Consider the following 26,651-nt stretch of genomic DNA (forward strand, 5'->3'; position numbering starts at 1 on the left):
ATCTCGACGAAAAGGTCTGCTGCCCCAAGTCTTCTCAACTCACGGCGGGGATGCCGCACTCGTCGCGGGAGCGCTGTAATTACCAAAGCCGCCGTGTTCCGCCGTGTCGTTGTCCGCCTTCATCGTGCCGTTAAGCTTGGGGCATAACCTTGTTGCAAGGGCATTAGCAACGCTCACAACTGGGGGTGACAGAAAGAGCAAATGTCGTCGTGCGTGATGGTGGCCATGTCATGTCGGTGGGTTGGGGGGGTGAGGGTGAGGGTGAGGACGAGGGCGAGGGCGAGGGCGAGGGCGACGAGATGGGCCCTGGGCGTGACACTGTCACGGCCGGCAGCTTCCATAGTAGAACTCGGGGCGAGCTTTCGCCTTTTCCTCCCTCTTCCTCTGCGTCTCCTCGTCGCGCTCGAGACGGAGCCTGCGCCTCTCTTCTCTGGCTTGGCGCGCTGCGCGCCGCCGCTCCTCTGCCTGGCGGTTCTTCTCGGCGAGAAGCTCTTCTCGAAGCCTCTGCCTTGCTCTCTTCTCTTCTTCTTTCTGCAGTCTTGCCTCGTCCCGCCGACGGGCGTCGTCCAGCTTTTTCTGCTTGTGCTCTTGTTGGGCTTTCAGCTTTTCCGCGGCGGCTGCGTCTCGTCTCGCCTGCCGCGCGGCAGCTCTCTGCTCGACCTGGCGCTGCTTTTCTCTCCCGACGGCCTCGCGGTCCGATGACTTCATCAAACGGCGTAGGGTGCTCTTCTTTCCTTGCGCCCTCTTCCTCGTCGAGACTTGCCGACCCTCCTCGTGCGATGCGGCGGCCCACCAATCAAAAGATGGATATGGGGGAGGGGAAACGGGGGGTGTCATACTTCTTGTTTGTCTTGATGTGTCCAACTTGCCCGCAGTTGGCACACTTGCGGGTTGTTCCAGTGGGCAGCTTGTCAATGGCGCCGGGTGATCCGGCCTCGCCAGCGCTGGCCTTTTGGTGCAGCTCTTTTTGCTGCTCTCGGGCCTGTCGTCGGGCCTTGTTCTTTTCGAGTCTCTCGAGTTCCTTTTTGATTCTGCATCGAGCTGCGTGTAAGCACACCGTCTCTGGCGCGACCCGAGGGCAGGTCGTCAATCCACATACCTAATGCCCGCAAGGCGGTCATGGTCGGCATTGCCCGTAGGCCGGGAGCTGTAGATGCTGTGGAGAGGTAGACGTAAGCAGGTGCTCGTAACTCCAACCCAACGTAGTCGGCAACAGCGCCTGGAGACGGCACTTGTCGTCTCTTGGGGCCGAGATGCGTGTGACCCAGGCACGCCCACTTGTGAAGCGCCCTGACACGTGACGGCAGCCGCTTCCAGACCCGGGGGGCCTCCCCGCGGGGCCTGCATCGCATCGTCTTGAGTACATACTCCTTAAGTTCCAAGTCTGCCTCGGTTCGCCGCTTCATATACTGCGAGATGACGACGGGATCGTGGACGACCTCGGTTCGCGTCTGCGTCGACCCGTCCTGCAGGCGGACCTCTCTCGTGATGCGGATGGCTTTCTTGACATGGCGACTAGCCGATGTGAAGCCACTAATTTGGCTGGTGCCGTCGTCGAATTGCGCCGGCGTCGCGGCGGCGTGAACGTTGAATCGATCATCCTCGTCTTCCGTGACTGCCACGTCCTTGTCGTCGTGCTCCCGGGCGTCGGACAGCGTTGCCTTTTGCTTCTCCCAAATCTCCTTGATGCCCTCCTCGTACATTGCTTGTTGCTTCTTGACGTTATAGGCGTGGCCGCCGTTAGCGCGCTTCTCACGCTCCATGGCGTCGGCCGACGTGGCCAACGGGCCCTGAACAGCCTCAATGTACCCTCCCTTCATGGACGTTCGGATGAAACTGAAGCCGAGGCCGTGTCCAGTCGGGTCACCCTCGCCGTGCAGCTGGAGCATGGCCTTTTGCGCACAGGCGTCGATGAAGGCCTTTGTAGTTTTCCAAGGTGCCATCTTGTCGGCAAGTGTCTCTTCCTGCTTTTCGCCAGGCTTCTTGGCGCCCTTGGGCGCCTTGCTTCCGCCCTCATCCTCGTCGTCTTCTTCAGCATCCATGTCCATGACGTCATCGTCAATGTTGGCATTTCGGGGATCGTAGCCGGCGTCCTCGAGCTCCTTGATTCCCAGCTGCATGGCATCCAGAAGACTGACCTCCTCAGGCTTGATCATGGCGCGAATCGCATTTTCGTCGGGCAAGATCTCGCTTGGCTTCAGGCGCCACATGCCTTTTTCGCCACTCTCCCTGTCGTACTGTAGAAATTCCTTGAGCTTTTGTCTGTTCTGAGTGTCGGTGGAGTCTGCTATGTGCTTTGTGATATCTGACAGTTGACAGTTGTCTGTCTGGCTGTGCCTGATCATCCGGAAAGCCAGCATCTTCATCCTGTTCTTTGACGCGTTGGTCACACGCCTGCTGTGAGGACCGGGGACGTCCACAGAGGGGAAGGTCTGGCCAACGACGTGTAGGTGGTCGATTTTGTGCAGATGCCATTTCGAACCCTCTACGCCTGTTGTGCTCCGCACGACCAGGACGTCAGTGCCTCGAGGCGCGTGCTTGAACACGGGTGCCCTGTACATTTCGTTGTGCAGTGTAGGCACCGTTTCGCCCGAATCCACGGTGCCGAATAGAGAGAAGGGTGATCGATCTTCGGGCAGCAACATACGATACTCGCCCAACTCCTGCTTCGGTAGCTGGTCGTCTTCATTATTGTCCTTGCGTCGATAGTAATTGATCAACTTGCTGCCCATGCCGAAATTGTTCAACACTCGCGGTCTGGGCTCACAATATTCAAAGAGCACGGCCGTTGAGTTGTCGCTCAGACTAAGATCCTTGGACAGGCGATACACCTCGTGAGCTTTTCCCTTCATCATCTTTCGCTTGTGGTGCTGCGGCTTGTCAAACTTGATGACGTGGCCAGAAAATTTCTTGTATCTAAAGCGAGGGCGATGATATTCGTCCGTCGTACCACCGAGTCTGACCTTGTAGTACGGCCATGACAGCTTGATGGCAGGCATGCTGTGCTCCACGGAGATATTGCCCAGAGTGGCGCGTACTTTGCTCTGGTGGTTCTCTTTGAGCAGCTCGTACGCTTCGTCGTTGGAGAGGTTGAAGCGCTGAGAAATATCCCGGCTCATGTTGCCGTTCGCCATGCGTTTGACCTTTGAATCCAGACGAGGCCGTTTGGCATGGAGATGCGTGTCGGTGTCCAGCAGAAGATGGGGGTCGCTCATGTCCAAGTGGACACGCTTAGCGCCTCGTCGTGTCACATCTTCAAAGTTATCAAACGTATTGGCGGTATATCGGGGTATTTCCGGAAGTCCGAATATAATGGCTTTCCTTCTCTTGGGCTGTTGTTGAGGTCGCCCATCCATTGTATCCATGAGGAACTCTGCATCCCATTCATCATCATGGTCCTCAACCACCTGCTTTGGCCTGAGGAGCTCCTTTTCGGCAGCAACGCGCTTCTTGAACTCCGCTTCGACTGCGTTGATTTGGGCGCCCCAATCCTGACACGCCAGGTCGATATCCTGCAACGTGAATCCCATGACAGTTTCGGAATCCGACTCCTGATCCAGGTCAAAATGCGATCTGTCCTCCTCCAGGGTTGTTCCACCCATTTCGCACCGAACAAGTCCGGCAAACGATGACTCCAGGGCACGATGACTTGATCCAATAGTCGCGGTTCCTGGAATTCGAAACGTCTTCTCCTGGTCCGCAGCCAGGTCGAGACTCAGCTTGCTCGTAACCAGATGCTTTGGTTTTCTGAGCGGTTTCTTCTCCTTCCATGTAGCCTTTTTTGGTGGCAGAAGCTCACTCCAAGTTAAGACACGACCCTTCTGGTACGCAGGCCAGGCAGCTTTCAGCAAGTCTTCGTGGGATTCCACAACTGCAGGAATATCGGGATCTTGATTCGCAGCTCCGTTCATGTGAGGATCGGGGTCGAAGTTGATGGCTGCGAAGCTAAGGCTCGCGTCGACAGGGTGAGTGTCGTCGGCCGTGTCTGTGTCGCGGACACGGGGACCTGGGGATTGTGGTCCGAAAATGGGGTCGGCCGGAGAAGACGGCCCTTCTCCGAACAAGTCATCGGCGTCGTTGCTGGTACCTCCGTCGTCAGTCAGTGCCGGCATCTCCAGCGCGGCGCCGGCGCCCGGCTCCTCATCTGGCAGATCGTCATCGCTGATGTCTTCAAAATCTTGGGCATCATCCGCCTTGTTGGACTGATCGAACGGGGCATCGTCAAGCTTCAAAGAGCTGTTGCCGCCTTCTTGACTCTGCTCTAGTAATCGAGCAATTTCGCGATCGTCAGCTGCATCCTGTGCCTTCCAAGCGTTCTCGTCAAAGGACGAGAACTCTGCGTCTTTGTTGTCCTCCGCCATGATATTTCTTTCTGTCTGCGCGTATCCTCGGGGAGCTTCTTACAGAGGCGTGGCGCGCACCAGAGCGCCTTGTGAGGGCAGCTCAGGTAAGGGGCGACGAGACGAGGGATCCGGGGGGAAGTTGATTGAAGCAACTTGACCTCATACGAAGTTGTTCAGGCTGCGCAATCAATGTGCCAATCAAGTCTGCATCGGGTCTTCTTCGGCCCGCCGAATCAGCCCCACAAATGACGGCCGAGTGATTATGTCATCGCCGATCGATTCTGAAGCTTGAAAAGCGAGGCATAAAACTTGGAAACAGGATATGTTAAAACTTGATGAACACCATCTATCTATCTGCATCGGGTGTTGGTGGCCAACTCTAAAGTGATTGTCTCCTGAGATGGCTGTAATCCTGTCCAACCGTTCTGACTTTCGTCACGGTGCGGTGCTAGCTAGTACTAGACAAAAGAAGAGGAAACTTTGCGTATCTGGGAATTCGAAGAATCTCTAGCCATGGTTTCTGCCACCGGGTATCACTTGATCACGTCTGTCATTAAGAATCGTACAAATGCTACCAACAAGGGCGACCTCGTTGAAGCGGAACAAACAGGAGGAAGATCTGTCGTGACACAGGCTATGCAAAGAAGATGGCAGCGAAAGCACAAGCCAGAACAGCCCAGACCAAGCTCTTCATTCCAAGAGCAACACCGCAAGAGTCTGCACCATCGGCAGTGGTACCATTGGGGAGAGTCCCATTGAGAAGAAGCGTCTTTTGGCTTTGGTTGTAGCCGATATCGATGACAGACTTGTTGAGAGCCTCGTACGAACCATTGCCGACAAGTTCTCTCATTGTGGTGTTGTTTTCATCGCAACCACATACTTGATACATGCCACAACCGCAAACAACGGGAAGCGTCTCGTTGTTGCTAGTTGAGTCGTTATGAAAGGTAAATGAGTGGGGGTAGTAGTATAAATATGCACCGTGAAGCCAGGGACTGGGCCAAAGGAGGACTGCCGCAGAAAAGCCAATGGCAGCGATGCCTAGGGGAGACGGACCACCAGATCGGTAGGGGACTGCAGCACCTCCGCCGTAGTACGAACCACGGCCAAACCCACGTGGAGCTCCCGAGCCTCCTCGCGATGTGCCGCCGGCGTTGGAGCTAGAAGCAGTATTTCCACGGCTGAGTTGCAAATCATGGTAAGTAGGTCAACTTTGGCAGCGATATATGGGGGAAGGGCCCTTACGATCCGCCACCTGAGCTGGAGCCAGTTCTACCACCGCTCCCACCGCCGCCTCCCCGCGAGCCGCCACCACCACCGCCTCCCCTGCCGCCACCTCCTCCGCCGCCTGCTCGTTTGAAAAGGTCCTCGTTTTCTTGAGCGACGGCCTCTATTCTGACGGCGTGTGGAGGTTCAAGGAGACCTGCGACAGTATCGAACAATAGCACGGCCGCAAAGAATATGAAGTCGAGGCGCATGATGGGTGTATGAGTGGGTCGCAGTTGGCGACCAGTCAGTCTGGTTGTATGCAGGGACCAGTGCGGAAAGCGAAGGCGACAGACAGCTCTGCGCTTTGCCGGTGAAGGTGCAAAAAGTAATAATATGGCACTGTCGAAAAAAAAATTGGCGACGACTCTGTACAGAGCTTGGAAACAAGCGTGCAGATGATTAGAGGAATCCCTCCGAGGCCAGGCCTGAGGAGGGGGGAGGCAGATGGGCGCCTTTATTAGTACGGAGTAGCAAACTAACGTTTAATGCTGATGACGTGGGAGACCGTTGGGAAGGAGCCAAGGCACTAACTACTTCAGTAGCAAGCAAGTGGTTCGGTGGTGTCTTGGCATCGTCGGCGAAGTGTTTCAATGTTCCTCTCAGCGACAGCACGCCACGAAACGTTGAACAATGATGGCGCTCGCCACGGCTCTTTCTCCAGCCGCACTGCGCCGCAGACTCTCGACCTCGTCTCGCCACAGAGCTGCAGCCTGGGCACTGCCCACTTGAGTGAGCACGCAAGGCCCAGCCCTGCCAGTCGCCACGTGCACTCGCACTCGCCAGGCTCACCCAACTTTGTCGAGGCAGCGACAATGAGGCTGTGCCCTGGAACATGGAAGCGCCTTGCTGGTTCACTGCTGCAGCCGCCATCGCGGAAACCAAAGGCATAACAAAGGCCATGGTGAAAGCGTGAGCGTGACGAGTGTCATTGGCTTTCTGTGGCGTTTCTAGCAATTTCGACGCACTGCGGAGAGCCGAGCCGATGAACTGGGATGTCGATTCCGGAGTCAGATTTCCCCCGTCATGTGGATGGCCTATTTAATTTTGGACTTTGGCATACATTTGATCGGAGACGGAGCTGATGATGCCGCAGTGAGTGGTGACACTGGTGAGCTTGGAATTTGAAATGCAGCCGACGCTGCGAGGCATTGGTCGAACCCCACTTCCATCTCGCTGCACCGTCAGCCTCTGCCGCGCTCAGTCGACCCACCCCCATCACTCTGGCCCGAAACCTCACTTCATCCCAAACGGCAGCCTACAGCCTTGACAAAGACAACAAGAAGCCTTTTCTACGAATCCTGGCTTTGTCCAAGGCACAAAGCGGTCCACATGTCCGATGACATCGACGGGTCGCTCCTCTCACGGCTTGAGGCCCTCCGTGGCGGGAATGGCACTCGCGAAAAGCCAGCATCAAATCCGTACGGCACATGAGCCCTTGCCATTCAACCGCAATCATTAACAGCAGCAGCATAAAATTCGACGTCATCGAGCGAGCCAGAGCGCCAACAAAGCGGGACATGCTCGCCGCTCGACTCGAGAACCTCCGCAGTCAGCCACATTCACCCATCACGCCGGCCTCTGCTCAGACCACACCCACCACACTGCATGCCGCAAAATCCAAGACGCAGAAACACACATCTGGTGGAACAGGCCCCGAAAAGAAGGCTCGCGGCAGCCAGGACGATGTGGACGCTCTCTTCGAAACCGACGACAACGCCCTCGAGGAGATGCTCGCCGACTTCGGCACGTCCGATCCGGACCCCAAGGACCGACATGTTCCAGCCCTTCTGGAGCAACTATCAGCCCAGATACCCAAGGATCCTGATCAAAAGGACACAAAACAAGCAGCCGACTCGGATGACTCGGATGGTGACAAGATGCGGCGCGAGGTAGACGATGTGATTGCCCGGTTCAAAGATGAAATGGCGCTGGAAGCCCAGGACGCCGAGGACGAGGGTCAGGAAGCACCAGATGAAGGGGAGACAAACGAGTACACCGCGGACATGAAACTGCCGTCGGTCCCCACAAACCTCGACATCGGCACAGATACCTGGCAGAAGCCCCAGGGAATAGACGACATAACGGCACGCCTGGCCGCGCTCCGAGCCTCGACTGCAGCGGAACATGGTCTTCCCTCGGTGCCTACATCCAAGCCATCCAAGCGTGCCAACAGGTTGACGAGCAGAACAAACTACACGGATGGCGACGTTGATTCCTGGTGCACGGTATGTCTGGACGACGCCACGCTCCGGTGTCTAGGATGCGACGGAGACGTGTACTGCGCCCGATGCTGGAGGGAGATGCATGTCGGGCCGGCCGCGGCATGGGACGAAAGGAGCCACAGGGCAGTGCAGTTCACGCGGGATCGGAAGCACGAGAAGAAAGTTGCGCTGGGGGCGTGACCGGCAACCCGGCGCATCTCGAAATCATGCCCCAACAGACACACCACAGCCTGGCTGTCCCTCCAACCGTCCATTGAACAGTGAGCCGAGCCCCAGGGGAGGCGTAACGGTCTCGTCGAAGAGCGGCAGAAAAGGTCCGCCGCGTCTAGTTGTTGGAGGGAACCCCAAGCTGCGTGCGAGGGGATATGTGCCATGGTTGCCGCCGGCCAAGGCCACGCCGGCTGCGGCGGTACGTCTTCCCTGTTGGAAATCAAGACAACGGTTGTATCTGGTCAGCAGCCGCCATCCGCGCCCTCGCGTATTTTCGGAAGCTCGTCGTGGGCCGGAAACCAGTGGCTCTAGACCAGGAGTGATTTTGGGCCATCGGCGAGCACAGAGGGCTCCCTCCTGGAGGCGATGCAGTCTACAACCAAAAGACTACTTTGGAGACGTCCCCAGAGACGTATTCAACGTCTGAGTGCAAGGCGCACACATGTAGAATCTGAGCTTTGTGCATTCAGGAACCAAGAGAAACTCCTTGCATTACACACACTGGGTAGGACGTCCGAGGACCTATCCTATCCGGCCAATTTGCCCACGCAGTAAACGTCACCAGGACAAGTCACTACGTTACAGTTCTCACCCCCTGTTCAAATTTCGAGCCTCGCAACATCAAGAAATCAATCAACGCCAGCCTGCCTATCCGTGCTCTCCTAACCAAAAGAAAAAAAAGCAATCTAACCTGTGCGCATTGTAATGTTTTTCCCCTCTTCGCTAAAAGGGCGACGACTTCATTCTTAGGCCCTTGCGTTGCCACTCCTGTCGTTCCGAGTCGATCCATATGCTGGACTCCGGCGCACATCCTCCCACGTAGCGTTGAAGCGCCTCCCCGTAGCAGCCAACAGGCCTTCTTCTTCGTCATCTTCAGCATCTTCATCTAACTCGGTGATGTCTACTCTCGGGCTGCGCACAAGGGCTGTGGCGAAAACGACCAAGAATACGGCCAAAAAGACGAATTGGGCCCAAAAGTCGATGATTCCAAAGAATGGCCACGTAATGGTGATGCGGTTCAGGAACGTAGACATTACCGACGGCGTGCAAATATCCTTGGCGTGCTTGAAGTCGAGCTGCTCCGAGCAAGGACGCACAAGATCCGGTTCGTTTTTGCAAGAGGGCTGTGCGCCCGGATACTCGGGCTTGTTGGAGCAGAACGTCTGCGTGCCATAGATGGAGTACTGCGGCGCGACGAACATGGTGATGGCGTAGTCGATGGCGAGGACGGCGAGCGTGAGCATGACGGTCGCGATGAGCAGCGCCTGAGGGGCCGTCCTGCCACGGCGGATTTGGAAGATGCGGACCCAAAGGAAGCGGATGCCGACGGTGGCGATGCCGGAGATGGTGCCGCTGAAGAGGAAAAGGACCAACAGCGCCATGAGGACGTAGTCGATGGGGAAGACACGGGCGAGCGTGACAAAGACCCAGTTGAGGGGCTGGAAGATGTGGATGCTGCCGAGGATGTAGCCGCACCGCTGCTTGCAAACCGAGTTTTTGGCCTTGTCGATGCCCGTGATGAGCATGGACACCCAGATCAGGACGGACACGGCCAGGAGGAGGATGCCGCAGAGCATCTTGAGCGGCCTCAACAGGGCGCAGAGCCGGAGCCAAGCTTGATATACTCTGCTCCTGCCCTCGCCTTGTGCCTCGGCGGCGAGACGTTCGCGACGCACCAGCGTCTGCTCTTCCCTAACGAGCGCATCTAGCTCGCGACGGTCCTTGCGGGACATGCCCTCTTGGCGGCCCGAGTTGCGCATTTCCAGCTGGCGCTGCCTCTCTCGGTTCTGCTCCAACTGCGAGGCTGTGGTTGCCGAGAGCTGAGGCGCCGACACGGACGGTGCGGACTTGATAAAGGCAATGGGCATGAGCGCCAGGCCCGACCCCGTGTACAGGACGTACAGCAGGGTTCCCAACGTGATCAACAGACCCAGGGCGAAGGTGAGCGCCTTTTCTGCATGGTTCCGAGCAATCAGGTCCTTGAAGTAGTCCAAGTCCCAGTGTGCCTTGGACGAGTCCCCGGGGGATGGCATGAAGAAGCCCAGCAGGAACAATATGAAGACCAAGGCAACGAAGAAAAGGGTGTACTTGGTGGCGGCCCAGAGTCGGCTGCGCCATGTCCTCCCTTGCTCCTCAAACTCGATCTCGTCATACTCCTCGTACCAAAAGTAGGCAAAGGGAATGACGACCAGGCACAGCAACGCGTCGGCGCTGTATAAGCAGTAATAGACAATTTTGAGAGTAAGCAGTATGTTTTGGACCCTCTCGGGAGTGGCCCAGTCCTTCTTGGCGCCCTGGGAGACGGAGCCGGTGGCAGAGACGAGGGCGATGTCGACGGGTAGCAGGAGAATGGTGGCGAGCAACGACGTGAGGGTGATGATGGAGACGATGCTGACAACGGCGGAGCGGTCGCGCGGTGCCTGCCATGTAAAGGTTGTGATGGTGGCTGCAAGGAAGCAGAGGACCACGACTATGGCGTATGCGATCCAGATCAAGCTGGCTTGGACGAGACCCGCGTCAGCCATAACGGGCAATCAGCAATGAGCATCGGTCTCGGCGGGTGGCGTCGCGAGGGGATAGCAGATGATGGCAGTCGGGATGGATGTGTGTGGATGGTATACTGAAGCTTTGAGGGCGAAGCCGGACACGAGCCGAGCAAGGCGGGAGGGTAGAGTAGACGATGAAGAAAACGGGCGTGACGCAACGTCGTGGGGAGTTCTCGACTCCGTCCCATGATGGAGACGTCATGGATACGAAAATGCGGCAATGCCCCGTCCAAGGAACGGGCATTTCAGCCGGGGTCAAGTTTAAACCTGGCACCATTTTGATTGGCTGGAGCTTGCCCATTTGCCGGGTGCCAGTCTGGCCGACAGCTGGCAAGCTGCCCCGAGACATGGTAGGCTTGAGGTGCAGGTCCCAGGTGCTAGTACAAATAATACCGGCACAGGGGCAACATTGCACACCAGCTGCCCGCAACAATTTGCTGCCGGCGCGGCTACCAATTGATCCGCCAAAAAATCTGGGTGGGGCTCGCAGCCCTGGTGCACCTCGAGCTCGTCGCCATGCGCGCCTTCACACTCAACCTGAAGTGCGTTGCGATATTCGACATTTCCACGCACGCATCGTCTATTGCCGCTTCCCCGAGGTCGAGCTCGCTCTATAAGCTCTCTGCAACCCCCTACCGACTTCGTCTTCAATTCGTCCGCATACTGGGATAATGGTCTTGCGCCATGCAGGTGTATACCGAGCTCGTCGCTCCTTCGGCCGTCACGCACTCCTTGAGCTTGCCGTTGACTTCTGCCTCTGCTAACAACCTCGTTGTCGCCAAGGGATCCGTCCTGCAGATTTTTGCCCTCAGATCAATTCCTGCCGAGCTTGATCCCCAGACCCAAGGCCCCCAGTCCTCGGTTAAAGAAGACGACATCCATTTTGACCGCCGCATCAACGACGACGATGGCCTCGAGTCTTCTTTTCTCGGCGGCGAGTCACTCATCGTTCGAGCTGATCCGTCCAACAACACCAAACTTGTTCTTATTACCGAGATTTCATTGGCAGGAACTGTCATCGGATTGGCCCGAGTCAGAGTCAAGGACACGACATCGGGAGGCGAAGCCCTGCTTCTGGCGTACAAGGCTGCCAAGATGTGCCTGACAGAATGGGATCCTCAGAGGCATACACTCGAAACCACATCCATCCATTATTACGAAAAAGAGGACTTGCAAGGTGCGCCGTGGGAGATGCCCTTTGGAGACTACGTCAATTATCTCGAAGCCGATCCCGGCAGCCGATGTGTTGCCTTCAAATTTGGAAGCAGAAATCTGGCCATTCTGCCCTTTATCCAGAATCAAGAGGATCAAATGGATGGTTGGGATGAAGATCTGGACGGCCCTCGGCCTGCCAAGGAGGCGCCCACCACCAACGGGGACGGTGCGGGAGACCACGACGTAGTCAAATCACGATATACGCCGTCATTTGTTCTACGACTGCCGCTTCTAGATCCATTACTACTGCATCCTGTCCATCTTGCCTTCTTGTACGAGTATAGAGAACCCACCTTTGGCATTTTGTCCTCGACGCAATCACCATCACCCGCGCTTGGCGTCAAAGACCACCTCACGTACAAGGTCTTCACTCTGGACCTGCACCAAAGGGCGTCAACAACTATTCTGTCTGTCACGGGGCTTCCGCAGGACCTCTTCAGAGTCATGGCCCTCCCTGCCCCCATGGGAGGGGCCTTGCTCGTGGGCGAAAATGAGCTTCTCCACATTGACCAGTCTGGCAAGCCCAACGGTGTGGCTGTAAACGGCATGGCAAAGCAAATGACATCCTTCAGCTTGGTTGACCAGTCTGATTTGGGCTTGAGACTAGAGGGCTGTGCTATTGAACTGTTGGGAGGTGACATTGGCGAGCTGTTGTTGATTCTGAATGATGGGCGTCTAGCCGTCATTTGCTTCCGTATCGACGGCCGCACGGTGTCTGGAATTACCATAAAGCTCATCAGTCCCGAATGCGGAGGGAGTCTGATAAAAAGCCAAGTGTCATGCATTTCGAGATTGGGCAATCATACCCTGTTTCTCGGCAGTGAGAGCAACGATTCCATTGTACTGGGCTGGTCGAGGAAACAAGGTCAAGAGAAGAGAAGGAAGTCGCGTCTCTTGGACCCTGAACTCGCACTGGACGTTGATGATCTCGACCTGGATGACGACGAAGATGACGATCTGTATGGGAACAACTCTGGCCTGGCCAAGCCCAGCCAATCCATTAATGGAAACTCCAAACCGGGTGAAGTCACCTTTCGAGTCCACGATACTCTTTTGAGTATTGCGCCCATTCGCGATATTGCCTGCGGCGCTCCTGCATTTGTGCCCGACAGCGAAGAAGCAACATTGTCCAAAGGCGTGACTGCAGAGTTGGAGTTGGCATGCGCCGTGGGTCGAGGGTCCAGCGGTTCGGTGGCAATACTAAACAGAGAGATTCAGCCCGAGGTCATTGGTAGATTTGATTTTCCGGAAGCACGGGGCTTTTGGACCATGTGCGTCAAAAAACCCCTGTCCAAGGGCGCTGCGGTAGCAAGCGACTACGACACGACTGGGCAATATGACAAGTACATGATTGTGGCCAAGGTTGATCTTGACGGCTATGAGACGTCGGATGTGTATGCTTTGACGGCGGCTGGGTTCGAGACGCTGAAAGATACCGAGTTCGAACCGGCGGCTGGATTTACCGTTGAAGCCGGAACAATGGGCAAGCAGATGCGTGTCATCCAGGTTCTCAAATCCGAAGTTCGGTGCTATGATGGGGGTATGTTTGAACAGCTGAGCTTGGCGGGAGAATATCAGATTCGAACTGATGAAGCTATATCTAACCAAGTAAAACTCAGTTGTGCTGACTTGAAGCAGACTTGGGATTGAGCCAGATTCTCCCCATGTTGGATGAAGACACCGGGGCCGAACCACGCGTTACGAGCGCCAGCATAGTCGATCCATATCTGCTTCTGATCCGGGATGATAGCAGTATATTTCTCGCCCAAATGCACAGCAACAACGAATTGGAGGAGGTTTTAAAACCTGATGGAACTCTAAAGTCGACCAAATGGACGTCTGGGTGCCTGTACAACGATACACAGGGAGTCTTCCAGAACAATGCCAGCGAACAGCAAAGTGACGAAGCTGATCGAATCATGATGTTTTTGCTTAGTTCGGCTGGCGCCCTGCACGTGAGTTTCTGCGAAACGCGGATTGGAGTGCGGCCGCTAACAGACCCAGGTTTACGCCCTGCCGGATTTGTCCAAGCCTGTATTTGTAGCAGAAGCTCTAACATCTATCCCTCCCTTCTTGTCCGCAGCCTTTGTAGCCAGGAAGGGCGCGAGCAAGGAAAGCGTCACCGAGATTCTCGTGGCCGATTTGGGCGACGCCATCTCACAGACGCCATACCTGATTGTAAGTGATTTGGGGACGAATTTACATCCCAAGTAGTGCTGACTCTAACCGTGTCAGGTACGACATGCCAGTGACGACTTGACAATCTACGAACCTGTACGACATCAAGCAGAGGGTGGCGCCGAGCTGTCGTGCTCGTTGCTTTTCAAAAAGTCTGTCAACACATCACTCGCCAAGACGGCTCCAGAGGTATCCGAGGATGACGCAGAGCTACCACGAATCGTACCGCTGAGGCGGTGTGCCAACGTGAATGGCTACGGCGCCGTGTTTCTTCCGAATGCGTCGCCAAGCTTTGTGTTGAAGAGTAGTAAGAGTGAGCCGCGGGTGATAGGCCTGCAAGGCTTGGGGGTTCGAGGAATGAGCACGTTCCACACCGAGGGCTGTGACCGAGGATTCATCTACGTCGACATGGATGGGATCGCGCGAGTGACGCAGCTTCCGAGCAACACCAACGTCACCGAACTAGGGCTGTCGGTCAAGAAGATAGCACTGCACAGTGACGTGGGCATGATCTCACATCACCACCCCACGGGCACATATGTAGTGGCATGCACGAGGATGGAGCCGTTTGAGCTTCCCCGGGATGACGATCATCACAAAGAGTGGGCGAAGGAGACGGCCAGCTTTCCACCAACCATGGCGCGAGGCATCCTGAAGCTCATTAACGCGGTGACGTGGACGGTAATCCATGAGCTGGAGCTGGAGCCCTGCGAGTCGATCGAGAGCATGAAGACTCTTTGCCTGGAAGTGTCGGAAGAGACCAAGGAGAGGAAAATGCTCGTGGCTGTCGGCACGGCACTTTCCAAAGGAGAAGACCTGCCAACCAGGGGGCGAGTACAGGTGTTTGACATTGTGACTGTGATTCCGGAACCCGGGAGGCCAGAGACAAACAAGCGGCTCAAGTTGATTGCCAAGGAGGAGATACCGCGAGGCGGGGTGACGGCGTTGTCGGAAGTCGGCGCGCAGGGGCTGATGCTGGTTGCCCAAGGTCAAAAATGCATGGTGCGGGGGCTCAAGGAGGACGGATCCCTTTTGCCCGTGGCGTTCCTGGACATGAGCTGCCATGTATCCAGCTTGAAAGAACTGCCCGGGACGGGACTCTGCGTCATGGCGGATGCGTTCAAGGGTCTGTGGTTCGCAGGATACACGGAGGAGCCCTACACATTCAAGATACTGGGCAAAAGCAGCGGCAAGCTGCCCCTCTTGGTGGCCGACTTCCTACCCGACGGCGAAGACTTGTCCATCGTGGCCGTGGACGCCGAGGGAGACATGCACATGCTGGAATTCAACCCAGAACACCCCAAGTCCCTGCAGGGCCATTTGCTCCTCCACCGGACGTCGTTTGCCGTGACGCCAAACGCGCCCACGTCGAGCCTCCTGCTGCCGCGAACGCACTCGCCGTGGTGCGCCAACGCCTCACAGCCGTCACACGTCCTCCTCCTGGCCTGCCCCTCGGGGCAACTTGCAGCGCTCTCGCCGGTGGCCGAGTCCACGTACCGGCGGCTGCTGTCTGTCACGAACCAGCTACACCCTGCGGTCGTCCCCCACTGCGGGCTTCACACCAAGGCACACCGGTACCCGGACCAGCCATCTGTGGGCGTGGGCGTCGAGACCGCAGCGTCGTCGGGCAGGGCTCTGGTCGACGGAACGGTGCTGGCCAGATGGAGCGAGCTGGGGGCGGCAAAGAGGACAGACGTTGCGCTGAGGGGGGGCTACGACAGCGTCGCCGACTTACGGGACGATTTGGAAGGCGTGCTCGGATGGTCTGCACTGGCGTACTTGTAGTGGCGATGTAGTGGAATATCTCTCTCTCTCTCTTTTTTTTTTTTTTTTTTTTTTTTTTTTTTTGGGCATTCTTGACGCCCCCTTTCTGCGTCTAACACACCTACCAGAAGAACTGCAGTACCGTCGAGAGTGTATCCTCGACACCATCTCATCCATTCAGCGCCACTTTCTTGACCTGTACTCGTCTCGTCACCGTCAGTGCAAACTAGGCTACGACTCCAGTACGGCTTGCGACTCGTTCCAGTTTGGTCAGATGCTGAGATCTTTTCCCCTGTTTCTTTGTTTTGCCCGCCTTGGCATCCATCCGTCGACGAGCCAGCTTGGACTAGTAACAGTCGGTGGCAGTAGTAGTGTACATGAATCCCGTTTGGCAGTTGACGGCACTCTGCGTCGTTGCGCAGACCGTGGTCGTGTGCCGCACCACACTCGTGGCCGTCGTACATGCACACGGCAGCGTGAGGATGGCTAGACGACGCGACGTGGTGGTGCGTCAGTCCCGGCGGCTCACGTTGGCCGGACGAGGCGGGAAAGACAAACGTACCGTCGGAGACGCAGAAGTCGCCAGCAGGATCGAATGGACAGCCCATGGACCTGTCGCCGTACCAGGTGTGCGTGGTGGTGATGGCGCACTCGGAGGGACGGGGCGTCGTGCAGCCCGACGTCGCGGCGGCCGAGCCAAGGGACGGCCTGTTTGTTGCTCGCGCTTGTCAGTCTTGCAAGTATCTCGAGGGGTGCAGGAGGGCAGGCAGCGTCAGCATCACGAACCCGAGGGCGAGGGCGAGGGCGAGGAGCGTGGCGGACTTCATTTCGGCAGGGCGAGAGGCTGGGAGTGGGAGCTACGGATCGCCGCTTTGCTCCGCGGCTGCTCCCTCGAGGATGGGCAGGGGCTTATATAGGCGCGTCCTCTCTCGCGTAGATGGATGCGCGGGCGGTGCTGATTCCTCAACGGCATCGTGCCGTCGACGTGGCTTGCCCTCTTCGTCCCGTTCTGACCACGGACGCCGGGCAACGCTGACATTCACTCCCTACTTCGAGGCGTGGCGTCTGACCCCCCGACCCGACGTGCGGCACAAGCAAGTAACATAACTACTATTTGTACTCGGTATCCGTGGCACCAAGGGCGGCGGCCCCTGTTCCCGTCCACACCCATTTGCTGCCGTGTCAAGATGCCGCGGCAGAATGGACTCGTCTCGGCACCATCTCGCGCCCAGCCGGCCGTGTCACCGTGTACGCCATCACTGGGCCATGAAGTCACAAGCTCGTTGTACCTATTCCACATTATGGTCTATGGTCTATCGTCTACAGGCATTATTAAAAGGCGCACGTCGAGCCGTGCGTCAAAAGGACGGCCCCGGGGCCATGTGAAGAAGCAGAAACGTCCCGTCCAGGACACCACCCGCAGCTTCTCTCCCTCCCACGCTGCTCTCCGCCTTCAAGGCTTAGCTTTTGCCACATGCCTGGCCCATGGCGCCGGCGAGCGAGTTCAGCGCCGCCGTGAGACCATTCATCGCGGCGACCATGCTCGAGGTGTCGACGGGGCCGGGCTGCCCGGCGGGCGCGACGTTCGAGCTGTGGCGGTTGGCGTCCGTGTTAAAAACGTCTGGGGTGCTGCCCGGGTCGGAGCCCGTGCCGGGGGCGGCTGCGTCGAGGGGCTTGCCTGGCTTGGCCGCCTCGGTGGTCATCGTCGTGGTGTTTGTGACGGGGCCCGTGGCTGCGACGGGACTGGCGTCGCTGGTGCCGGCCGCGCAGTCGCAGCCGGTGTTGCCGCCGTCGCCGGCGTTGGCGGCATCCGTGCTGGAGGTGAGGCTGGGCGTGGCTTCCGTGGCCGTCGTGTTGGTCAAGACGCTGGCGGCCGCGTTGGGACTCGTCTCACCGATGTCGGCGTTGCTGCTGGCGCCGGCGTTGGAGCCGGCGTTGGCGGCATCCGTGTTGAAGGTGAAGCTGGGCGTGGCTTCCGTGGCTGTCTTGTTGGTCGAGATGCCGGCGGCTGCGTTGGCGCTGGTTTCGCCCAAGTTGGGGTTGATGCCGGCACTGGTGTTGGAGTCGGCGATGGCGGCGGCTGTGTTGAGGGTGTTGATGGGCGTGGCCTTGGTGGTTGTGGTGTTGAAGATGTTGGTGGTTGTGTTGGTGTTGATGTTGTCGATGCCGCTGCCGTTGCCGATGAAGCTGGCACCGGTATTGGTGTTGGGATTTGTATCGCTGTTGCTGTTGCTGTTGCTGGTGCTGGTGCCGATGCCGTTGCCGATGCTGTTGATGTTGTTGTTGTTGTTGATGCCGGCGTCGGTATTGGTGTTGGTATTGGTATTGCTGTTGCCGTTGCCGTTGCCGTTGCCGATGCCGTTGCCGAAGCTGATGCCGCCGCCTTTGCTGTTGCTGATACCGTTGACGTTGATGTTGCCGTTGCCGTTGCTGTTGCCAAGGCCTTTGACGATGTTGTTGCTGATGTTGTTGCCAATGCCGTTTCCTATACTTTTGCTGTTGCTGTTGCTGTTGGTGTTGATATTGTTGTTGTTGTTGCTGTTGCTGTTGATGTTGTTGTTGTTGTTGACGCCGGCGCCGGTATTGCCGATGCCGTTGCGGTTGCCGTTGCGGTTGCCGTTGCCGTTGCTGTTGCTGTTGCTGTTGCTGTTGCTGTTGCTGTTGCTGTTGATGTTGCTGTTGATATTGTTGTTGTTGTTGATGCCGGCACCCGTCTTGCCTTTGCCGGCGCCGGTGTTGAGCCTGTTCCCACTCCTTCCAGGACCAAGGCTCGTGTTGATGGTGGTGGTGCCGCCGCCGCCGCCCTCGCCCTCGTCGCCCAGCGTGTTGATGTTGTTGGTGATGGTGGTGGGAGACGGCCCGGCGCCCGTCGAGGCCTCGGTCTGCTTCTCTCCGTCGCCGCCGGTCTGCGACTTGAGGCCGTTGGCCTCGTTGCCGTCCAGGTTGCCGTTCAGCGCCGTCACGCCGTTGGCCTGGCCGCCGAGCACGTTGATGGGGAAGTCGAGCTTGTTGCCGTTTGTGTTGAGGCCGATGAGCCCGCCGCCGCGGTTGGTGTTGATGTTGTTGGTGATGGTGGTGCCGCCCTTGCCGCCGCCGTCCTTGCCGCCGCCGCCCTTGCCGCCGGATCCGCGAGAGCCGCCCCCGGCTTTGCCGTTGGCCTTGCCGCCGCTTGAGACGAGACTCGCCGAGTTGCCGTTGAGGTTGTTGTTGAGGGCGTCCACGTCGGTGCCCTGCACGCCGAGGACGTTGATGGGGAATTTCAAGTCATTGTTGTTGGCGTTGACGGCGATGAGCGACCCCTGAAGTTGTGCCCGTCACGGTCAGTCGTCAGTCGTCGTGCTGCCGGGCAGGGCTTCCCGGACGAGATGATGGAGGCAGACGGCGCATGTCCGAGGTTGGCCGTGGGGAGGGGCACTTACAGGCGAGGGAATCGGCGCCGCCGACGCGGACAGACACAGGCCAAGGAGGAGGAACTTCATTTTGCCCAAGATGCTCGGGTCGAGGAGAGCAACGGATGGATGGATGGATGGATGGATGAACTCGCGTGCGCGTCAAAGGGACGAGTAAAAGGACCCCAAGTTGACGAGGGTGACTGCGCCGTGAACAACGTGCTTGGCTTGGCCGAGTCGGGGGGGCCGCGAGCTCTTCAGGCTGCCTTTATCACTTGCACGGAGCAACTTCTCGGCCGGAAACTCGGCTCCCTTCAACCCTTCAAGGACGGCGCCGTCAAAGCACACGACGACGCTTCAGGTACGACTGCTGAGTTCGCAGCGTCCTCGGGCTGCGTGGCGCCCTCACGACCGGCGGTTCGTCGCCAAAGTGTATTCCGCCGAATCCTCCTCCCGCGTGGTCCCTGGCCCGAAGTTCCCCGGCGCAGGGCTCAGTGCCGCCGGGGGATTGACGTTGCCAGGTTTGAATGCGACGACCGAGGTCGTGCGCACAGCCTCTCGATAGCCGGAACGCGGGCAGCAGGCGCTGTCAAGAAGGCAACGCCGCGCGGGCCCGCGGCGGTAGAGGCCAAAGATAGATCAGCAGCCGTCCGGTCCCGCGGGAGCGGTCCGTTTCAGGTAAATCGAATCTCGTCAACCTGGGCCGGTCGGTGGCTTGGATGGCGCCCGGACGTCGACACCGCGTGACCGGACGCTATAATGCGCCACGTGGGACAGCTTCCTCTGCTTGGCTCGCGGCAACGGTGGCTGTTTGCACTTTCGGCGACCCGGTGATCGCAGGTCAGTCGCATCTGGAGGGCCGAAAGGGCCCCGTTGAGGCCGTTTCGCCACCTATTCGCCGTACCGCCGTTGGCGTCAAGGTTCAGGGGAGAGCGGCACGGAGTAGCTTGTAGTTCCGCCTCGACGGCATGGAATTAGTAGCTGGTAGACATGCCCTCCCGTACTGGCTTGGCTGCCTTGTTCCAGCCGGCTCTGATCTCTGATCTTGTCTCTCCATGTCTCAACGCCGGCTGTATGTGCAACCCTGTCGCCGACAGATGTGAAGCTACCGCGGACATGTCGAGCTGCTCACATGAGCATCGTCACTTCAATTTGATGGTCTAGTGGGGGGTTTTCCCGTTAAAAGCGTGGCGCGGTCAACGGTGAAGTGACAACGACAGTCCTCGTCGTGGCATCATGGTCAAAAGACGGAAAAGAGGTCCCTGCAAGCACGTCCGGCAGAGTCTCGTCCAGACGCTTGGTGGGCATGGCAGTCACGCGTAAAGGCTATTTTGGTGTGGCCCAACGCACGTCTCCATAAGGTGTGGCATCCGAGCAGAGCACGTTGCGAGATGCACGTCGACCTCGGAGCATTACGGCCACATGCATCCCGACCCAAGAGCCGGCGAGAAAAAGGAGAAAAAGCGCGGTGCTAGCTGCCCTGTTCTGTGGGTGTCGCAACTTTCGTAAGGAGACCTGAGTCGAGACGAAACTGATGCTTGGGTGAGTCCCGGGTCGTGAGCATGTTCCGAGCATCCAGGACAGACAGGGCATCATGTGGGTTGTCATCGCAGGGCCTGTCTGTTTACTTTATGCATCAGGTGTGCTGCTGGCGCCGCATAATAAGCGGTAGATCGACGCGAAGCTCTGGCCGGGGTCCGTACTCCCGGTCATCTGGCACCAGCAGCCTCGAGAGTCCTTGACAAGGTCGTCACCTGAAGTAGACACGAGCTACGTGCTCTATGGTGTCAGTGTTGAGGAGAGCCGGCTCGACGAAAGCAACGAGGCAAGTGCGGCAGTCCTCTCTGAGAATGGCACTATACAGTAGTAGGGCTTGCACATCATATCAGGCAAGCTATCTAGAGCGAATGTGGCATGACAAGAGCCGAAATGTCTATCTGTTAGGCTGCGCGCTATCGGGTTCTCTATATACACCCACCACACCGCTTCATCAAGGGGCCTCGAGCGCTTGATGCTCTGAAAAGCTTTCCGAAGGCGTCTCGTCACCAGTTACGAGCATATGGCACGTCACCGGATCACCTGGCTAGCCACGCGTAATCATATCTTCGCGGTCGGGACCGGTGCCGATCCATTTTATCTGGTCAAAGTTAGCGCATACTTCTTCGAAGCCAGTTCATGCGAAGCCATTTGAGGCGGCGTGGCCAACTAACCTTGACTCCAACAAACTTCTCAATGTACTGAAGAGACAGTCAGTAATAAGACAAGATTCATCCTGCAGTTGAAAATTAATGTACCTCGACATAATCCCGGGCCTGCTTGGGAAGGTCGTAGTATGTCCGGGCGCTGGTTGTCGGCTTCTTCCACCCAGGCATTTCGTGGTAGACGACTTCGGCGTTATCGAGTGTGTTATGGTCCGCCGGATAGCAGTCAAGCTCCTGATACTTTCAGCTATGCCTCAGGACCTCGGAAAACAACGGCTTCCTACCTTGCCTGTGCTCTTGTCCTTGTACGCAATAGCTACCTTGATTGTCTCGAAGGAATCGAGTACGTCGAGCTACGTGAGGAGTCAACTTTTTCAAATCCCCTCGGAGTACTTCTTGCGAGGCTTACCTTGGTCAAGTTCAACGAGGTGTAATAATTGATCATGTGACCATGCTTCACTACAACGAGATCTACAAAGTCCGAGTAAGTAAAGGCCATTTTTGATGTTGGAAATAACGCGACGAGTTGACAAACCGAGCCTGCACTGCACTGTCAGTGATGCACCTCGAATTCTTCAAGGAGAGAGACTTACCAGCCACAGCGACGTCTTCGGCCTGTGGATGTTCCCCATTCGCGGCCAATCTCCTGGAGCTTCGTTCCGACCCTGTTGCGCACATGGTCAGTCTGCTTCATATCCACAGCTGAGTAGTGAGCAGGCGACAGTACTCTCCGAGATCCTCCGTCTTGAAAGCGCCAGCGCCAACACGTGTGGTATCTGCAGTCGTCAGCTTTTGATACAAACGACTGCGGATGGTCAGGGGTGTGGAGTTGGTTTCGATATGGTGGCTGTCCAAAAGGCCCAGCGACTACTCATGTTACTTACAGGCTTTAACCACCCCGATGGTCTCCGTAATGTTCTTGGGGTTGAGCGTCAAGCCGGCAATGATGCCAGAAATTGTGGTGTTGGACGAAGTGACATAGGGGTATGATCCCATCGAGATGTCGAGCATTACAGCCTGTAAGTTCCAGGGCGAGTAAACCACCTGGTCATGTACTCCCAAGCCTCAACCGTGGACAGAGCGGCGGTAGACGTGATGGGACGTGGCCAAGGCCACCCCGTTTTGATCAAGAGGTGACTCAATGGCCACCCCCAATGGCTAGCGGTGTGGCCATGGATGCTTATATCGCAGACCTGTAGGGGGCCTCACAGCCTCCGCAGACCCAGGTGAATAAATTTCACCAATACTAGTCTCGAGTCGGCAGAGACTGCGGCTTGCAAGGCGCTAGATATGCAAAGGTTGTATAAGTCTGCGAGGCCGATGCCTGCGAATGCCATATGACCTAGGCTAGCAACTGAGAGTTTAGGTCTGCTGCTCGACCCAGCTCCGCAAAGGTCCGCAAAGGTCAGCCAAAGGCTGCAAGGCGGCTCCGTGATATTGAAATATGCACCCATGTAGCCACGCCACTAGTCGCGGGGGTGGCAGTTTGGTCAAACTGGAGCGGGCTTCTTAGCCACGTCCACAGTACATTGTCTCCTCGCCGATGCCGGAGTCCAAGAGCTTCAGGTGCACGACGACAGGTAGGTTACCAGCCCGGTCAGGTCAGTAAATGACCAACCTCCTGGGAGATGAGAGCACGAACATTTGCACCCTCGATAATCATGTTCATGTCGCTCGTTTGTCTGGGAAGATTAGCTCTTTTATCATGTTTACGAGGGAAAGCTTCGTGGGAAGACCAAGGGGACATGCTGGATATTGATCCATTCCTCTGCTCTTCTCGACACCGCACCGCCAAGGTTACTTACGCAGAATGCATAAAGCTTAAACCGTCAATGGCATATTTTGCGAGCTCCGTACGGTATCCGCGGAATCGCTTAATCTCCTCGTCGACATCGTACTTGAGCAGATCGCCGTATCGGGCCTTGTAGCCATAAGCTAGTCGACGCAGTTTTGCTTCGAATAATTCTTGGTCGAACACGTCGGCTAATCGAATTCCGCTCCTCTAGTCCCGAGTTTAGTGAGATGGTTGGTGCTCTGGGTTTGTAAATGCTCACGGCAGCCTTGGTCTGTCAAGCCCAGTGTCAGTATCAATGGATCGCTTTGACGGACGAGGATGCAAGTATGTGCTTACACTGTACGAGGGTCCGTTCACAGTAAAGTTAGCTTGAGTTGTCAAGGGCATGAACAAGGTGGACTTATAATCCCGCGGCCAGTGGTGCCGATCTTGCGCTCTGGTCAAGTCAGCCATGAACAAAAGCCCCGATTGTAGATTGGTTACCTCCTAGCTCGATCTCCTCGAGACCATCGACGGCGGCGTGAAGGTCAAAGTTGATATGGGCCTGATGTAATGGGTCAGCAAGTGTATGTGGCCAAGCGCTGCGTAGGTTACCGACCCTGTCAGACACAAAGATCCGGCTGTAGACATCGGAGAGTCCTTTCTATGTCCGATGTCAGCAACGATCTCTCGGTAGCTGCCAGATTAGGGATTACCTCGTCAAGCTGCTTCAATTCTGAGAAAAACGAAGGGCTAGAAATGGTCAGCATTGTAGCCATGTCTTGACATGCCGAACAGCTGGCATGTTGAGATGGGTGGCGATACGACAGACTCGCACGGAAGCGCAGAACAACGGATTTGCGACACTTACACGTGGAAGCTCCTGTTGCAGGTGGATGCCGTTAGGAACTGTCTAATGCTTGCTCACCACGGGCTCGTCCTGCCGAAAAGGCAATTCGAGCAACTTACACGTCGGAGCCGATGAAGTTGGTGCTACCGCTGAGTCAGCATCTGCTCGTTGAAGGTGAAGAAGTGCAAACAACGTACCACTTCGGGTTGATGAGACCGGAAGGGAGCAGGTGAAAGCTATTGTTGGTCAATTATCGGCCTAGTCGACGGCCAAGTCTTCGATTCGGCGTCTGCATACCTGTACGAGACGCCGTTGGCGCTGTGGCAACAGTGGTCAGCGAAATGGTGCATAGTTTGTGGCAGAATAGCGCAGCAAAGCAAAACTCACGATATTGAATGGCCCGCGTTGTGTCCTCCCTGTTGTCTCGTTTTCAGTATTTTGTAATATGCAGCGTCGCAGAGGGTGTTGGGCCTACGGCGGCTCTCGCGCTGTCATCAGGTCAGCGTCTACTAGGTGTGCAATTGAACCCGCCGGACGGAGGGTGATGCCATGTTGCGAGCACAATGGTCAACTCCCAGCGACGGCCGCCCTCTGTTGACTCGCAAGCATATCCAGAAACAACCCAGCGCTAGCAACAGCCCTTCTCCCCAACAAGAACGTACCAGAGTTGAGCGTCGGGCGCGAGAATGTCTACTAATTTCCCCTTCTGATGATTGAACAGGTCAGCGGAGAGCCTCGACACGAAAGATCGGAGCAGGTAGACGTACTCCTTCATCACCTGGGGAAGCGCGCAATTGAGTTAGCGACAAGACATCGTCGTCACACCCCGCGCGGGGCACCAAACTTGAAAAAGGAAAATGACAAACCCCACTGGGCTCCCAAGACGACCCTGATAGGCATGATGTGCGACCGGGGGATAACTGGCTGTGGGTGTTGGGCAGGAGGGCGGGAGGGCGAGATTGATTTGAATGGCTGGTCTGGAAGAAATAGAAGACGCGGTTTTCCGAGTCAAAAGTTTGATGATGATGGGTGCGTCTGCTTAGGTACCTGGGTACTTGTTGGGACCTGATCCAAGCAATCCGCACAATTTCTGGCGCTTTCCCCTTTTGGATGGAAAAAATAGGGCGTCACGTGAGAAGGAAATATAGCTACTGTTGAGAGGCGCATTCGCCAGCAATAGCTCAAGGCACTTTGGCCGAGTGGTCTAAGGCGCCGTGTTCAGGTACCCAGCAAGATCCGTCTTGTTGGCACTACTCGCGGTCTAGTAATAGGCGAGGGTTCGAATCCCTCAGGTGTCAGCTTTTTTGGTCGTTTGGCCGTCCCAAGTTCGACAGAGGCGTCTACGTCTTTTTGCTACTTGTTGCCAGTGTTGCTCTGTTGGCCGACTGTTTGTTTGCTTGGTGCTTTTGCCTTGCTCATTCGCGTCCTGCCTCACGCCTCGGCTCTGCCTTGGTATCCTGCGGGTTCCGCGTGCCTCACGCTACTGGGGCTTGGATGCATCCATGTATCATTGAAGCTTGGTTCTCGACCTTGCCAAACCCTTCACGCCAGGCCTTTTGTCCAAAGTCTCCAGCACCGCCCAGGACAAATACTACGTTGCTCACCAAACAAGGAAAGATGCTGGTTCCAGGCAGCAAAGTAAATCCAATGACAAGTGGTGTGAGACACTGCCTCGGAAGCAGCGAGAAGCATCATGACTTCATCTAGCTTCAGCCGGGCCTCGTTCCTCATCTCCGGCCTTCGTCTGTTTCCTTCTGCCGTGCGGTGAAGCTTCAAGGGGCTTGACAACCCAGGTCTACGCATAACCAAGGCAATCAAACTCCAGCTTAACCACATTAGGCTTCGCGGCCGGGGAAAGGCAACAGCGCGAAAGGCCCATTTGCGGCGGGCATGTGCCGCCCATGTATTTATCCGGACACGGACAAGCAGGCTTTCCGTGACGCTTGTAAACGCGACGGGCAGCATCCGATCGAGAGCCTCACCGAAAACTACTTTCTCATGGCATCGACCGAGATGGCCCTAAAGTAGTACGACACACCTGGCACTCCTGTTAAACCCATCTTGGACACAGCTCCAACGCGGCCCGCCGTGGATGCTGTCCCCATTGGCAGGAGGAGACGGTAAACGCAGCCTAGGGCCGGAGATGTCGAGTCCCGAACACCTTCTAGTGGCGTTGCACTCTGTTGACATGTATAAGGGGGCCGGCACATCAGATATCAGAGCCGGAAATCGTCTGTTTTTCCCTCCTCGTTTCCCCGCTCGGGGTCTGACGGGAAAGCTAATCGCGCCCCATCTTCGTCCATGCAAGCAAATGCACCGGGCAGCGGCCAAGCTGCATCGTCGGTAGATGGGTCTCGGCAACAGGTTCAGCTGTTGATCGACGATGGATATGGAGCAATTGTTCACGGGGGACCAACGAGAAGTACGAGTCCTGCTCGACAACCCCGGCGGCGTCTTTGTTTGGGGCCACGACTTTGCTTTGTTGAGACGGCACAAGGATACCGCCAGGAACGGAAGCAACACCCGTGATGCCCCGGCATTTGTTCGGGGCCACGACTTTGCTTCGTCGAGACGGCACAAGGATACCGCCAGGAACGGAAGCAACACCCGTGACGCCCCGGCATCGAGATCCGACCCGCCGGCGATGCACTGGGAGAGTCGTAAACATCACAACTTACAAGTTCGGCTAA

At 56.8% G+C, this 26,651-nt stretch overlaps 8 protein-coding genes across 8 annotated transcripts; 2 read left to right on the forward strand and 6 right to left on the reverse strand.

Annotated features, from left to right (window-relative positions):
• Positions 1–321: 321 nt before the first annotated feature.
• On the reverse strand, positions 322–708 carry MAM_07627 (transcription factor TFIID complex subunit Taf111; the record flags this gene model as incomplete). The annotated part of the gene is made up of 1 exon (XM_040826425.1): positions 322–708. One exon carries the CDS (start codon positions 706–708, stop codon positions 322–324), a length of 387 nt encoding a protein of 128 aa, XP_040675638.1.
• Positions 709–796: 88 nt separating this feature from the next.
• MAM_07628 (transcription factor TFIID complex subunit Taf111) lies at positions 797–4,361 on the reverse strand (the record flags this gene model as incomplete). Its single annotated transcript, XM_040826426.1, has 2 exons — positions 797–1,041; positions 1,100–4,361. The coding sequence occupies 2 exons, from the start codon at positions 4,359–4,361 to the stop codon at positions 797–799; spliced, it is 3,507 nt and encodes a 1,168-aa protein (XP_040675639.1).
• Positions 4,362–4,977: 616 nt separating this feature from the next.
• On the reverse strand, positions 4,978–5,821 carry MAM_07629 (uncharacterized protein; the record flags this gene model as incomplete). The annotated part of the gene is made up of 2 exons (XM_040826427.1): positions 4,978–5,524; positions 5,589–5,821. 2 exons carry the CDS (start codon positions 5,819–5,821, stop codon positions 4,978–4,980), a joined length of 780 nt encoding a protein of 259 aa, XP_040675640.1.
• Positions 5,822–6,941: 1,120 nt separating this feature from the next.
• Positions 6,942–8,014, forward strand: MAM_07630 (zinc finger, FYVE domain containing protein; the record flags this gene model as incomplete). Its single annotated transcript, XM_040826428.1, has 2 exons — positions 6,942–7,030; positions 7,081–8,014. The coding sequence occupies 2 exons, from the start codon at positions 6,942–6,944 to the stop codon at positions 8,012–8,014; spliced, it is 1,023 nt and encodes a 340-aa protein (XP_040675641.1).
• A 776-nt stretch (positions 8,015–8,790) lies between these two features.
• MAM_07631 (LMBR1-like membrane protein) lies at positions 8,791–10,569 on the reverse strand (the record flags this gene model as incomplete). Its single annotated transcript, XM_040826429.1, has 1 exon — positions 8,791–10,569. One exon carries the CDS (start codon positions 10,567–10,569, stop codon positions 8,791–8,793), a length of 1,779 nt encoding a protein of 592 aa, XP_040675642.1.
• A 705-nt stretch (positions 10,570–11,274) lies between these two features.
• On the forward strand, positions 11,275–15,768 carry MAM_07632 (Cleavage factor two protein 1; the record flags this gene model as incomplete). Its single annotated transcript, XM_040826430.1, has 4 exons — positions 11,275–13,345; positions 13,444–13,760; positions 13,810–13,983; positions 14,041–15,768. The coding sequence occupies 4 exons, from the start codon at positions 11,275–11,277 to the stop codon at positions 15,766–15,768; spliced, it is 4,290 nt and encodes a 1,429-aa protein (XP_040675643.1).
• Positions 15,769–17,207: 1,439 nt separating this feature from the next.
• MAM_07633 (uncharacterized protein) lies at positions 17,208–19,226 on the reverse strand (the record flags this gene model as incomplete). The annotated part of the gene is made up of 2 exons (XM_040826431.1): positions 17,208–19,046; positions 19,167–19,226. 2 exons carry the CDS (start codon positions 19,224–19,226, stop codon positions 17,208–17,210), a joined length of 1,899 nt encoding a protein of 632 aa, XP_040675644.1.
• Positions 19,227–21,219: 1,993 nt separating this feature from the next.
• On the reverse strand, positions 21,220–24,311 carry MAM_07634 (Adenylosuccinate synthetase; the record flags this gene model as incomplete). Its single annotated transcript, XM_040826432.1, has 18 exons — positions 21,220–21,273; positions 21,347–21,373; positions 21,431–21,571; positions 21,622–21,690; positions 21,747–21,808; positions 21,931–22,002; positions 22,222–22,354; positions 22,956–23,019; positions 23,143–23,339; positions 23,392–23,403; positions 23,469–23,566; positions 23,616–23,676; positions 23,731–23,775; positions 23,828–23,864; positions 23,983–23,994; positions 24,081–24,104; positions 24,159–24,197; positions 24,259–24,311. The coding sequence occupies 18 exons, from the start codon at positions 24,309–24,311 to the stop codon at positions 21,220–21,222; spliced, it is 1,200 nt and encodes a 399-aa protein (XP_040675645.1).
• Positions 24,312–26,651: the final 2,340 nt, after the last annotated feature.

The sequence above is a fragment of the Metarhizium album genome (assembly GCF_000804445.1).
Source record: "Metarhizium album ARSEF 1941 chromosome Unknown scaffold_33, whole genome shotgun sequence".
Lineage (NCBI taxonomy): Eukaryota > Fungi > Ascomycota > Sordariomycetes > Hypocreales > Clavicipitaceae > Metarhizium > Metarhizium album.